General features: G+C 39.8%; 1 protein-coding gene across 1 annotated transcript; it reads left to right on the forward strand.

The window, feature by feature from the left end:
- The first annotated feature begins 996 nt into the window (after positions 1 to 996).
- npm1a (nucleophosmin 1a) lies at positions 997 to 13,644 on the forward strand. Its single transcript, XM_062048104.1, has 11 exons — positions 997 to 1,209; positions 2,725 to 2,804; positions 2,892 to 3,011; positions 10,085 to 10,178; positions 10,279 to 10,409; positions 10,496 to 10,536; positions 12,365 to 12,398; positions 12,472 to 12,621; positions 13,065 to 13,175; positions 13,254 to 13,328; positions 13,406 to 13,644. The coding sequence occupies exons 1-11, from the start codon at positions 1,170 to 1,172 to the stop codon at positions 13,454 to 13,456; spliced, it is 927 nt and encodes a 308-aa protein (XP_061904088.1). The 5' UTR covers positions 997 to 1,169; the 3' UTR covers positions 13,457 to 13,644.
- Positions 13,645 to 14,423: the final 779 nt, after the last annotated feature.

A 14,423-nucleotide genomic window follows, 5' to 3' on the forward strand; every position in this document is an offset into this window, starting at 1 on the left:
TCTCCACCTGTGACTTGTCCCTGTCTGATACCAGCATGGCAGAGTCATCCGCAAACAAGAACAATTCACAGTCGCATGCCGATGACAAGTCGTTTATGTATATTAGAACAGTAAAGGCCCTAATATACTGCCTTGGGGGATTCCACAGCTTACTGGGGGGGGGGGGGGGGGGGGACACGGTGCCGTTCACCTCTACCACCTGTTCTCTCCCCTCCAAGTAAGATTGCATCCAGCTCGGTGAGGTTTTGTTGAATCCGATTGCTCTGAGCTTATCCAACAGTATAATGTGGTTAACGGTGTCAAAGGCCTTCTGAAGGTCCAGCATGACCATGCCGCAGTATTTGCCCGCGTCCACCTCATGTTTGATGTGGTCGGTCAGATAGAGAAGGCATGTGTCAGTAGAGTGGTTAGTTCTGAAGCCGGATTGGAATTTGTACAAGAGTTTATTAGTGGCAAGGTAACTATCGACCTGTTCATAAATTATTTTTTCCATCACTTTCGAAATGGAACTGAGAATAGAAACAGGTCGGTAGTTGCCAGGTTCCAATTTGCTTCCTTTTTTAAAGAGGGGAGTTACTCTTGCTATCTTAAAATCTTTTGGTACTTGGCCTTGTGAAATTGAGAGGTTTATTATGTGCGTGATGATTGGGGCAAACGCCAGGGGGTTGTAAACTCAATAAAGCAACTAAAATAGAATGCAAAATATATATATGTAACAAAGGGTAACGCCATAGGCTCACACAAGTTCCGTAATCCAGCATCATAGTTTTTTCACAGCTTTTTGGTTGTTAGAGGTCAAAAGCGTTTGAAAGTAAATTTCCAATTCTTTTTTTTTAAAAGCACAAAAAAACCAGGTCGGGTATTGAGAAACTTACATTTATGAATATAAAACTAAGCCAATGAGGTAAGAAACGTGAGGTTGTAATAGAGCGCGCGTGTGCGGTTACGTTCCCCACATGCAATATATATTACCCACGACAGGTGACGCTACTGAGCCCATTGCCTCACTCCTCAACTCCAAAGAGCAAAAGAAGAAAAAGAAAAGGTGGGAGGGGGAAATTCACACGTTGGTCAGCAGCTAACAGAGAAGTGCGCGTTTTCTGTTGCTCCAACTTCTGTGTGGCTCAACGGTTATTATCTTTGACATCATCTCTTTTCATTTATACAACATGAACGACGAACGCATGATTACGCAGACGTTTCTTTACGGTAAGACTACCCAATGCATGTGTGTGGGAAAACTGTATTTTTTTAGTCTTAGTGTAGGCAGCTAGTCGCAACCTTTATTATACCATATAAGATGCGTAATGATACATAATTACTGTTATGCGTGCTATTGAGTATATATATTGTGAGTGTATCTTTATAATGTGTGCGCATGCGCGTGTAACTAGCCCGGCGCAGCCACACACGTGGTTTGGCCCTTAAACATGGCGTCTGTTTTCCACGATGTTATCAATACATATTTGGTGTTTCAACCACACTCGTTGAAATAAACGTTAGCTTTGACTTTGTGTCGGCTTTCAGTGCGGGTGAGCACACTGCTATGCTTTTAATTGACTAAATGTTCGTGCGTGGGCTCTCACGTGTGGCCTACCGTTTTGTTTTTTATTAAATTGACTTTAAACAATTCTTGCTCACCCAGCAGTGGCCTTCTTTTTACTCCTATGTTCAAGAAGTGACTTCTTAAAAGCTCTTGGGACTGATTCGATGTAACAACTGCAGTGTTCTTGTATTCGATGCAGCCTTACATCTTGCTTGTCTCTTCGTCTTAAAATAGACGTGAGGTTTGATTTTCAAAACACGTCATTTAGTTTGAACTGCTGTGTTTAAAATCATTCGTCTTGCACGTATGTTTAAAAGTAGGCCCAGCCATGTGGAAATAACCACGTTGTTACCACTACGCCCCCCTTTGTTCGTCCGATGAATTGCAGTTTTTATACACTGACGCGTCTATTTTTATTTGTATATATTTATTCATTTAATAGGGAAATCATAATACAGGTACTGAAAAAAACCCTTTTTTTGGTCCCCCCCAAAACATTTTTTACAGAAAAATCATAAGTATGATGATAACACCCTCTCCCACCCCCGTCCTACATTTCAGTCACAGTGGGTAGCAATATATACTACCTTCCTCTTCACCACAAGCAGATAGACTCACAATAACTGACTAGAACGGGATAAAATAAAAATCACAAACCTACAGAGAAGTGTCACTGAATAAAAACGACAACAAATAAAAAAGAGTTAAGTGAAAAGGTTCATTGTCAACAGTGAGTGTCACATTTATCCTGTAGTGTCTTTAATTCAGCTATGTAACTAATTATGCAGCTCCAGGTCAAGTAAAATTTTTGTGGTGTACCCCTCAGATTATATTTAATTTTCTCTAAATCTAAGAAAAACATGAGGTCCTTAAACCACAGGGAGGCCTTGGGGGCAAACTGTGATTTCCACTCCAATAAAATCCTTCTGCGAGCTATTAATGATGCAAAAGCGACTATCCCTAAAAGTCTGCTTAATTTTTTGATAGTTTGGTGGAATTCCAAAAATAGTCAATTCTGCACAAGGCGCCAATTTAAAATTGAATGCATCCACTGACGCGTCTTTTAATCCAAGTAGAGAAAAGGTAATAGTGTGGTGGAACTTAAGTTTTAATGGCCAAAATTTGCTTCACATGCTAATGCTACTCTTTGATGTGTTGACTTGATTTGTCTTCATCAGGCTGTGTGCTTGAACCTGGGAAGGAGGTGTTTTTCAATCCAGAGGAAGATGACTTTGAGCATCAGCTGGATTTGCGGATGGTAAACCCCTTTTCTAATTTACATATTAAGAGAAAACCTAAAGTGAGGGAAATAAGCAACCCCCCTTACAACTTCCGCCCTGTGCAGGCGTGTGCTGACTCGACCACAAAAGATGAGTTTCACCAGGTAGAGATCGAAGGAGAAGACTCAGACGGTCAGAAGGTCACAGCAGCACTGGTTTCCCTGAAGCCTTCCACTTTGCCAAGTGTAAGTTTGCACCCATGGAATAAGATGGTAGCTTTTACATGTATTATTTGTAGTGGTGTAACGATTAATCGATATCCATCCATCATCCATTTTCTACCGCTTGTCCCTTTCGGGGTCACGGCGGGTGCTGGAGCCTATCTCCGCTGCATTCAAGGTGCCAACTCATCGCAGGGCCAACATAGACGGACAACATTCACATTCACACACTAGGGCCAATTTAGTGTTGCCAATCAACCTATCCCCAGGTGCATGTCTTTGGAGGTGGGAGAAAGCCGGAGTACCTGGAGGGAATTCACGCAGTCACGGGGAGACCATGCAAACTCCACACAGAAAGATCCCGAGCCCAGGACCGATATATCAATTTATATTCCATAGATTAAACTACATCAATGGGTGCTTGGCAAGTTTGCCTTTTGGAAGATTGATATCGATTGTTTCAAAAGGGAATCAGTCAATTTAACGATACTTGAAAAAGGAAAACATTGGATTTAAGAACACACTTCATATGAAGTTTAAAACTTGTAATCATAAGGACGTTAAACGTTATTCAAGTCTGTCTGCCTGTCTGTGGCATCATCAAAACAAAAATGTTGAATAGTTATGTTGGTTGAGAAAGGTCACAACAAATGCCACAATAAAATATCATTAATCACCACTCAAACATTCAGCTACAGCACAATTGCAAAAGCCACAACAAATACAATAACATGAGGCCGCAACAAAACTTTAAGACGACGGACAGACTTTCCTAACACACCATGAAGCTACAACACGGCAACTGACAGCCAAGGAAAAGTAATTTAATATGAAAGAAAGAAATAGAAGAGATCAATCAAGGGAGCTATGCAAATTAGGAAGCGAGGGGCCAACACAATCAACAGGGTTGAGGGTGTTTACATGCTTTCACACACCTGGGACACTGTCCGCCATCTGTGATGCCAGGGCGGAGAACAGGTATGGCCGGGTTAAGGAACTTAATTTAGCAGGTAAAGCAACTGTTAAAATGTTACTTACTGTACTTAAGAATTGCGCGATTGTTGAAAAAGTTCCTCTTTTTAATTCAACCTAAAGTGTTTGTTGCACTTTATTCAAATAAGATGTAAATGCATTGGCCATTAATTGTTTGCTTTTCTGTTAAATTAATTTGTATCTAATTCCCTTACAATAAATAACAGATATATAGGGAACTTCACATCCAGTATCCACTAGGGATGTCCGATAATGGCTTTTTGCCGATATCCGATATTCCGATATTGTCCAACTCTTTAATTACAGATACCGATATCAACCGATACCGATATCAACCGATATATGCAGTCGTGGAATTAACACATTATTATGCCTAATTTGGACAACCAGGTATGGTGAAGATAAGGTACTTTTTAAAAAAAATAGTAAAATAAGATAAATAAATTAAAAACATTTTCTTGAATAAAAAAGAAAGTACAACAATATAAAAACAGTTACATAGAAACTAGTAATGAATGAAAATTAGTAACATTAACTGTTAAAGGTTAGTACTATTAGTGGACCAGCAGCACGCACAATCATGTGTGCTTACGGACTGTATCCCTTGCAGACTGTATTGATATATATTGATATATAATGTAGGAACCAGAATATTAATAACAGAAAGAAACAACCCTTTTGTGTGAATGAGTGTAAATGGGGGAGGGAGGTTTTTTGGGTTGGTGCACTAATTGTAAGTGTATCTTGTGTTTTTTATGTTGATTTAATAAAAACAAAAAACGATACCGATAATAAAAAAAACGATACCGATAATTTCCGATATTACATTGTAACGCATATATCGGCCGATAATATCGGCAGGCCGATATTATCGGACATCTCTAGTATCCACCATTTATTTCACAGTCACACTGGTTTATTTTTTTTGCAAAAAGTCAGTTACCTTCAAAAAATATATATTGTCCCTGAATCGTATCGGCAACCACAAATTCCAAATGGAATCGTTAAAATAAATCATTACACCCCTAGTTATTTTGTTAGAATTTGGCACAGTACTATGCTTAAAATCAGGGGTCCCCAAACTACGGCCCGCGGGCCGAATCCGGCCCACCAGTGTCCAAAATACGGCCCGCGGGAAGTCCCAAGTAAAAAAAAAGTTTTAAATTTATTTTTAAAAAATTGTTTATTTTTTTATCTGTCCTTTCTAATCCATTTTCTACCGCTTGTTACTCTCGGTGTCTCCTAGCCACTCAGGCAAATCATATTGTCTAAAAATGCATTTTCCCATCGATAACATGACATCATCGCTTTCGACATACCGGTATTAGTATAGTACCACGATACTAATAAATCAGTATCGGTACTATACCGCCTCTGAAAAGTACCGGTCCGCCCCCACACATGAGGACTTTGAATATGACCAATGTATGATCCTGTAACTACTTGGTATCGGATTGATACCCAAATTTGTGGTATCATTCAAAACTAATGTAAAGTATCAAACAACAGAAGAATAAGTGATTATTACATTTTAACAGAAGTGTAGATAAAACATGTTAAAATAGAAAGTAAGCAGATATTAACAGTAAATGATCAAGTAGATTAATAATTAATTTTCTACCACTTGTCCTTAATAATGTTGACAAAATAATAGAATGGAAAATGACACAGTATGTTACTGCAGGTAATGGGTCCCATTTTTATAGTCTTTGGTATGACTCGGCTGGGATTTGAACTCCAACCTTGGAATTGGGGGTTAAATCACCAAAATGATTCCCGGGCGCGGCGCCGCTGCTGCCCACTGCTCCCCAAGGGTATGGGTCAAATGCAGAGGACAAATTTCACCACACCTAGTGTGTGTGTGACAATCATTGGTACTTTAACTTAACATATGTCAGCAGACTAAATTAGGAGGCTTTGCTTGCTTGCTTACTTACTAATAAAAGACAAGTTGTCTTGTATGTTCACTATTTTATTTAAGGACAAACTTGCAATAAGAAACATGTTTAATGTACTGTAAGATTTTTTGTTAAAATAAAGCTTTTTGTGGTCCCCTTTATTTAGAAAAGTATCGAAATAATTTTGGTACTGGTACCAAAATATTGGTATCGGGACAACACTAATATGTGTGTGTGTGTATATGTATGTGTATATATATATATATATTTCTACGGGGGAAAAAAGATGGCGGCTGTTTACCGTAGTTGCGAGACCATTAACTTTATGAAAATGAAGTTTGTTGTGGCTCAATAATTGTCCATATAAGGCGCACTGTCAGCTTTTGACAAAATTGGAGGTTTTTAGGTGCCTCTTATAGTGCGGAACATACGGTACCTTGTAGTCTTGTTCACGAGTGAGGGAAGAGTGGATCGTGAGATCGACAGGCGGATCAGTAATGCGGACGCTGTATCGATCCGTTGTGGTAAAGAAGGAGCTGAGCCGGAAGGCAAAGCTCTCAATTTACCGGTCGTTCTACCTTCCCATCCTCACCTATGGTCATGAGCTTTGGGTTATGACCGAAAGGACAAGATTACGGGTACAAGCGGCCGAAATGAGTTTTCTCCGCCGGGTGGCGGGGCTCTCCCCTAGAGATAGGGTGAGAAGCTCTGCCATCCGGGAGGAGCTCAATGTAAAGTCGCTACTCCTCCACATCGAGAGGAGCCAGATGAGGTGGTTCTATTATCTGGTCAGAATGCCACCCGAACGCCTCCCTAGGGAGGTGTTTAGGGCACGTCCGACCGGTAAGAGGCCACGGGGAAGACCCAGGACACGTTGGGAAGACTATGTCTCCCGGCTGGCCTGGGAACGCCTCAGGAAGAGCTGGACGAAGTGGCTGGGGAGAGGGAAGTCTGGGCTTCCCTGCTTAGGCTGCTCCCCCCGCGACCCGACTTCGGATAAGCGGAAGAAGGTGGATGGATGGATGTTTAAATATGTCTAGAGTGCACTACTTGGCTGCAACCAGCAGAGGCGCTGTTGATTCGATCTCAATTATGGTGTCTTGGCGCACTTTCGTACTTGCAGAAGTGCACTTGGAAGTATGTGTGGGTACGAAGTCAATGCCGTGTCCCCCATCACCTGAATTGAATAACGTATGCAGCAATGGACTCTATTCAGCCTCAATCATTGCCATCTTGTCTGTGTAGCGACAGGGCATGGACCACCTTGAATGGTTGCAATTCACATTTCAAAAAGGAAGTAGATAAAAATTACACATTCAATGACAGTATTTCGTGTTCAATTAATTTGTTTGGGACACCGAAAACTGACAACACAAAACATTTAGTATCGACAATGTGAAGTCAAAGTACTTGTCAATGAACTGGACAAATACTGAAGATGACATGTCGATTACACCGGCATAAAAGACACACCTCACAAAGACTTGATGCAGCTGAAGTCGGCAACACTTGTTTTTGCTCCTAATTTTTCATGAGTTGAACTTAAATTAGCTTGTTACTAAAATATTTCCTATTGCCATATCATTGACACTTGCTGTAAATCAATCTTAAAGAACAAATAGGTTAAATTACAACAAACATTAAAGGCCTACTGAAATGATTTTTTATTTATTTAAACGGGAATAGCAGATCCATTCTATGTGTCATACTTGATCATTTCGCGATATTGCCATATTTTTGCTGAAAGGATTTAGTAGAGAAAATCGACGATAAAGTTTGCAACTTTTGCTCGCTGATAAAAAAAAGGCTTGCCTGTACCGGAAGTAGCGTGACGTCACAGGAGCTAGTATTCGTCACGATTCCCCGTTGTTTACAATGGAGCGAGAGATTCGGAGCGACGATTACCCCATTGATTTGAGCGAGGATGAAAGATTCGTAGATGAGGAACGTTACAGTGAATGACTAGAGAGGCAGTGATGGACGTATCTTTTTTCGCTCTGACCGTAACTTAGGTACAAGCTGGCTCATTGGATTCCACACTCTCTCCTTTTTCTATTGTGGATCACGGATTTGTATTTTAAACCACCTCGGATACTATATCCTCTTGAAAATGAGAGTCGAGCACGCGAAATGGACATTTAAAGTGACTTTTATCTCCACGACAATACATCGGTGGCACACTTAGCTACTGAGCTAACGTGATAGCATCGTTCTCAAATGAAGATAGAAACAAAAGAAATAAACCCCTGACTGGAAGGATAGACAGAAGATCAACAATACTATTAAACCATGTACATGTAACTACACGGTTAAAAATTCTCAGCCTGGTAAGGCTTAACAATGCTGTTGCTAACGACGCTAAGGCTAATTTAGCAACTTAGCAACCGGACCTCACAGAACTATGATAAAAACATTAGCGCTCCACCTACGCCAGCCAGCCCTCATCTTCCCATCAACAGCCGTGCTCACCTGCGTTCCAGCGATCGACGGCGCGACGAAGGACTTAATCCGTGGGTTTGGCGGCAAGCATCGGCTAGGCGTCTGCTAAGTAAGTACCGTATTTTCCGCACCATAAGGCGCCCCGTGTTATTAGCCGCACGTTCAATGAACGGCATATTTCAAAACTTTGTTTACCTATTAGCCGCCCTGTGCTATTAGCCGCACCTACGCTACGCTAAAGGGAATGTCAACAAAACAGTCAGGTCAGTCAAACTTTAATAATATATTACAAACCAGCGTTCTAACAACTCTGTTCAATCCCAAAATGTAATGTGCAAATGTGCAATCACAAAAATAGTAACACTCAAAATAGTGCAGAGCAATAGCAACATCAATAACTCAACGTTGCTCGAACGTTAATGTTACACAACACACAAAATAAACATTTAAATCTCACTTTCTGAAGTTATTACTCCTCCACAAATCCATTGAATTATTCTTCTTCAGTGTGCTTCACTTGTTTTTTGACACCATCAGTGAAGTGGACGCGCATGCAGTCATAGATCAACAGGGACGTAGCTGCGTGAAAAAAGTCACCCGGTGTCTTCGCTCATCCTTTCTTCATCCATCCATCCCTTCGAGTTAGCTTTTATGATGACGCCGGCTGGAAAGTTCTCTTTTGGCAAGGTCTTCCTTTTGAATATCACCGTGGGTGGAAGTTTCTGGCCGTTAGCATGGCAAGCTAGAACCACAGTAGGACGACTTCTCATTCCCTGTGGTGCGAATATTCACCGTACGTGCTCCCGTTGTATCCACAGTGCGGTTCACAGGAATATCAAAAGTCAGTGGAACCTTGTACGCGTGTCTCTTAGTAGGAGACATTTTGTGGTCTTTACAGAAACCCACAAATGAAATGAAACGTAATATCCGCGCGCTTCTTCTTCTACGGGGGCGGGTGCGGTTGCTTACAGTAGAAGAAGAAGCGCTTCCTCTTCTATGGGGCGGTTGCTTACCGTAGAAGAAGAAGCGCTTCCTCTTCTACGGGGAAAAAAGATGGCGGCTGTTTACCGTAATTGCGAGACCTAAACATATGAAAATAAATATTAATATTAATCCATATATAAGGCGCATCGGGTTATTAGCCGCACTGTCAGCTTTTGAGAAAAATTGTGGTTTTTAGGTGTGGCTTATGGTGCGGAAAATACGGTAGTCCTTGTTGTGTTGCTGTAAGTATTGTACTTAGCCGCTAAGATACCGATCGATCCCACCTACAACGTTCTTCTTTGCAGCCTCCATTGTTCATTAAACAAATTGCAAAAGATTCACCAACACAGATGTCCAGAATACTGTGGAATTTTGTCAAAGAAAACAAGAGTTTTTTGTATCGGGTCGATGGGGTACAACCACTTCCGTGGATTTTGTGACGTCACACGCATAAATCATATCCAAAGGAGTTTTTCAACCGGAAGTGTGGCGGGAATTTTAAAATTGCACTTTATAAGTTAACCCGGCCGTATTGGCATGTGTTTCAATGTTAAGATTTCATCATTGATATATAAACTATCAGACTGCGTGGTCGCTAGTAGTGGGTTTCAGTAGGCCTTTAAACAAAATGTATTTTTTCTAAGAATTGGTATGCCTTAGTCAGTTTAAAAAAAGTATTTTACCTGGCAATTGTCATCTGTAGTTTTAAAAGTTGGCAAATTACTTCTACTGCAAACACTGCAATGTGAGAGGTTGTTTTGCTTATTGATGTGGTCTGTGCAGGTGTGTCTTGGGGGTTTCACAATAACACCGCCAGCAGTTTTCCGTCTTAAGGCTGGTTCTGGTCCAATTCACATCAGTGGACAACACCTTATAAGTAAGTGTCTGTTTAGCTTGTAGAGTCTTTGTACTTTCTTAATAGAACAGAATGTTTCTGTGGTGCTGCTTCTCCTTACGCCTCTGAATTGCTGCTGAAGTGATGGAAACTGATCGGTCATTTGAGGAGGAGGAGGATGATGATGACGACGAGGAGGAAGAGGAGGAGGAGGAAGAAGACCTCAAAACCTCCAAAAAAAGACCCCTCGCATCCCCTGTCTTCAAATCTCAGGTTTTTATCTGTATATGTGCATGTTGTTTAAAGTTTTGTTTTTGTAAAATCAGACAAGACTTAAGCTCTCGTTCCACACTTTACAGAAAAAAATGAAAATGGAGGTTGATGCCGACGAGGATGATGAGTGAGTGTTATGTCTACTGAAATGTTACAATACTTAAAACTATTAGGGATGCACCGAAATTAAAATTCTTGGCTAAAACTAGTAACTGAGAAACCAAAAACAAACACGAAATACATTTTTGTGTCAATTATTACCATTGTATTTATGGCTATGGCCATACTAACCACACTAAAATTAAGTCATTGCAATTGCAGAAGTTAATATTTATCCTTCAAAGAATAAAAGTAAATTATGAAAATATTTACTTAGTGGTATTCCAACAATTTTGAAATAAAATTAATGTACAGACGATGTGGACTCTTTCCTTTTCTGTGCTGTGTTGACATACTAAATGGCGATCAAAATGTTTGCATTGCTGGTGATTAATGTAGAGAACATCTTTGCAGAAGATCCCCTCTTGATATTTCCACAGTGCACGTTTGCAGATTGCTGTCTGCAGTTTTTTCATATATATTCTGAATTTTGTCTACACCGCAGACATCTTGCCCTCGCTTCAAACCTGTCAACGTTTGCATTTCAAATTATAGAAAATTTGCTGGTAAAAAGTGTAAAAAAAGAAAGATTTTTGTCACATATCAAATTATAATTTAAAAAAAATTGTGGCCTAGATGGGACCTCGAACCTTGATAGATAAAGATATTTACATAAAGTTTAGATTTCTTGGCAGAAGTCTTCAGTTGTCTGCATTTCTATTCGTCTTTACGCACGCTGTTGACTTCATTTTAAACTTCAAAGCACTTTTTAATACATAAACAAGTGGCAAATTAAAATACCTGATGGGGGGGGAGAAGAATACAGCACTATTAACAATAAAACATGGTGTGGCACTAAGGATTGAAAAACACCACCTTTGAGGCGTCCACATTACAGAATAACTAAAAAAAAAATTTTATGAAATATGTATATTTTACGTGTGTATATTTAAAATACACACGTAACGGGGTATGTACAAATAAAATATGAATACATTGACAAATTCATAAAAAAAACTAACATTGAAAGAATAATAGTAATAGCAATACATAAAATAAAATAGTTTAACATTATCGGTAAAAAGCCTGATAAAAAAGGTAGCTAAACTTTTTTTTAAATAAAAAAAAAGTCTATGCATCTCTGAATCACATAGCCCGCAACTCGCTGTGCTGTTTTCATGACCCCACCCTCGAGTGTCACCGAGGCTTCAGTAATGGTGAGGATTTTTGGAACTGGGAAGGTAGGACAAAGAACAGGAAAGTTGCCAGGTTTGTTCCACTCCACAAGTGTGGGCTTCTACACTAGAGGTGAGGGAAACAATAGATTTTTAGACTCATCGCAATTCGGACATGGACATTATAGGATTGATTGGTAAACATCAATCGATAATCGATTTATTTTTATTGTAAACAGAAATGCAGACTCTAAAATTTGGCTGACTTCAAGGAGCCACCTCTCCGAGATCCGACCAGTTCCTTTATTGGGCACAGTTTTGCACATTTTCAATAATTACGGGAATTCATTTAACTGTTTCTTGTTCCAAATGAATTGTTTTTTTAAAGTTGCAAGTGATAAACGCGTATTTAGTGAAACAAAAAAATGTACAACTGCATCAATGTACATAAATTAAACATGCATCAGTAATCGATATTTAATCGTCTTGTAGCTCCTGAATCTCGTAATCAAATCGTGAGGTGCCCAAAGATTCCCACCTCTATTCTACATCATCACAACATCCTGTTTGGCCAGTGTTTTAGCGATAAGTCTATTTCGGTGCATCGCTAATAATAGCTTTAAAATTTGATTTTAAAAATGTGTTGCTATATATTATTTTTCCTCACCCCACCTTTTTCAGTGATGAAGATGGTGAAGAAGAGACGCCTGTTAAGGTAAGCATTTAGTACATTCAGTTTAGGCAGTTCTGGGTACTGTTCTCTCAGTGAAAGCTGTATCTTTTAACAGGCCAAGCAAATGCTGTCCAAACCACAAAAGTCTGCTCAAAATGGTAAAGGTTCAAAAGCCAGCACTCCGACCCCAGCTGGTAAAGGTTCAAAAGCCAGCACGCCCACCCCAGCTGGTAAAGGTTCAAAAGCCAGCACGCCGACCCCAAGGGTATGTGTTGAGTCCTTATTTCCCCTAAATGTGTTAAAAAATACACTCATGTAAAGCCACCTACAACAAACTTTTTCAATATGTTATATAAATGAAAGTAATGCAGGTGGACAAGAATACACTTTTGTAACAGGCAAAATGTTCACAGGCTGCCATGCACAGGTCAAAGTGATAGGTAGTGCCAATGAGAAATAAGTATGGAATTTAATTTTTTAATTCAATGTTAATAAAAAAGAATGTAGAAACAAGCTCATACGGCCAGCAGCCAAATCAGTTTTTCTTGTACATGTGTCTGGTGTAATCCTAAAAGCATTTATAGACCCCAAATCAGTTTTTCCTGTACATGTCATTAATGAATGACTGACAAAAATAATTAAATCTGGTGTTTTTTTTCTGGAGGTTTACATTCTAAATGATCTTGTCTCTGGACTTCCTCTTTACAGGCAAAGACCCCCAAAGGTAAAGGGAACAAATCACCCAAAGCTCCGACAACCCCCAGGGAACCTTTAACGCTTCCTGAGATGCAAGCAAAGATAACCGAGGCAATGAAGAAGGTTGGTGCTGTTGCCTTTACTGTATAATTTATGCATCAACAGGGCTTTGTACTGAATTTTTTTTTTTTGCTCTCACAGGGTGTAGCACTGCCCAAACTCCAGCCCAAATTTGAGAACTTTGTGAAGCATTGCTATAACGTCTCGGATGCCAAGGTAATGTTTGATATTGGCACCTTTTTTGCGTTGTTTAAGAGCGTGTGTCTTATGTATTTCTCACTTTTTCTCCACAGGTTATTGGTGAGCTGTGGAAGTGGGCACAGGCTCAAGCTGAAACTAAATAAAATCATTTTTACCGTTTTTTTTTTTTTTTTTTTAAGAGATCGTCCAATAAATACCCCTGTGTATCTCACTCAAACTCATTCAAAATCTTGTCTAATAAACAACTATAAGAGGTTAGGTACAATTGCTCTTGCCCATCACTGATTTTATGCAAGGATTGTTAAATAAATGTTACTTTTGCACATGCCAATCAATGTTCCCTCTAATTTTTCATGCGTGTGAGAAACCCCAAAATCACCCTGAGCATTCAGTGGAATACAGATGTGCCATACCAGCAGCACATCCGTCTCAAACATGTCATAATTTAAATGTCTTCTTATAATCAAGTAACAGTCATTTTCCTGAGATTATTTTGTGGTTATGGCCGACAAACAATTTCGCTAAATAAAAAGGATCAATGGAATTCCTGTCCTCAAAGCGTCTTGTTGGATGTTACAATAATTTAACGGTGTTGACATTTTTTTATCTGTTGTGTCCACCTTTCCTCACCTGTTACTCAGGGTTGCATTGCAGAATCATACAAAACAAATGTTTGTTTTGTTGAGTGGGATTTGACTTTGTGCATAGATTTGCTGCGTGCAGAGGACGCGTGAGTCATGCACAATTGTGCATGCGCGCACTTTAGGGGGAACGTTGATGCCAGCATGAACAATATGCAAGTGTCAATAGACTTGATATGCAATTATTTTTTTAGTACTGATCATTTACAGGATCAGTCAATGTCAGCTATGATAGTTGGGTCTAGATCAGAGGTCCCCAAACTATGGATCCGGCCCGCCAGCGTCCAAAATCAGGCCCGCGGGAAGTCCCAAGTATTAAAAAATATATATATTTTTTGGTCTTTTCTTATCCACTTTGTACCGCTTGCTACTCACGGTGTCTCCTAGCCGCTCAGGCAAATCATATGGTCTAAAAATGCATTTTCTCATCGATAACGTGACATCGTGCGCGCGGAAAGTGCGTTATATA

The sequence above is a fragment of the Entelurus aequoreus genome, linkage group LG05, assembly GCF_033978785.1.
Source record: "Entelurus aequoreus isolate RoL-2023_Sb linkage group LG05, RoL_Eaeq_v1.1, whole genome shotgun sequence".
Lineage (NCBI taxonomy): Eukaryota > Metazoa > Chordata > Actinopteri > Syngnathiformes > Syngnathidae > Entelurus > Entelurus aequoreus.

What these genes read in the sequence shown, in the direction of transcription:
- npm1a (XM_062048104.1), top strand. Translation starts at nt 1,170, where the DNA reads ATGAACGACGAACGCATGATTACGCAGACGTTTCTTTACG. An exon ending in TACGCAGACGTTTCTTTACG is followed by an intron (nt 1,210 to 2,724) that starts GTAAGACTACCC and finishes TGTCTTCATCAG; the next exon opens with GCTGTGTGCTTGAACCTGGG. An exon ending in CCCCTGTCTTCAAATCTCAG is followed by an intron (nt 10,410 to 10,495) that starts GTTTTTATCTGT and finishes CACACTTTACAG; the next exon opens with AAAAAAATGAAAATGGAGGT.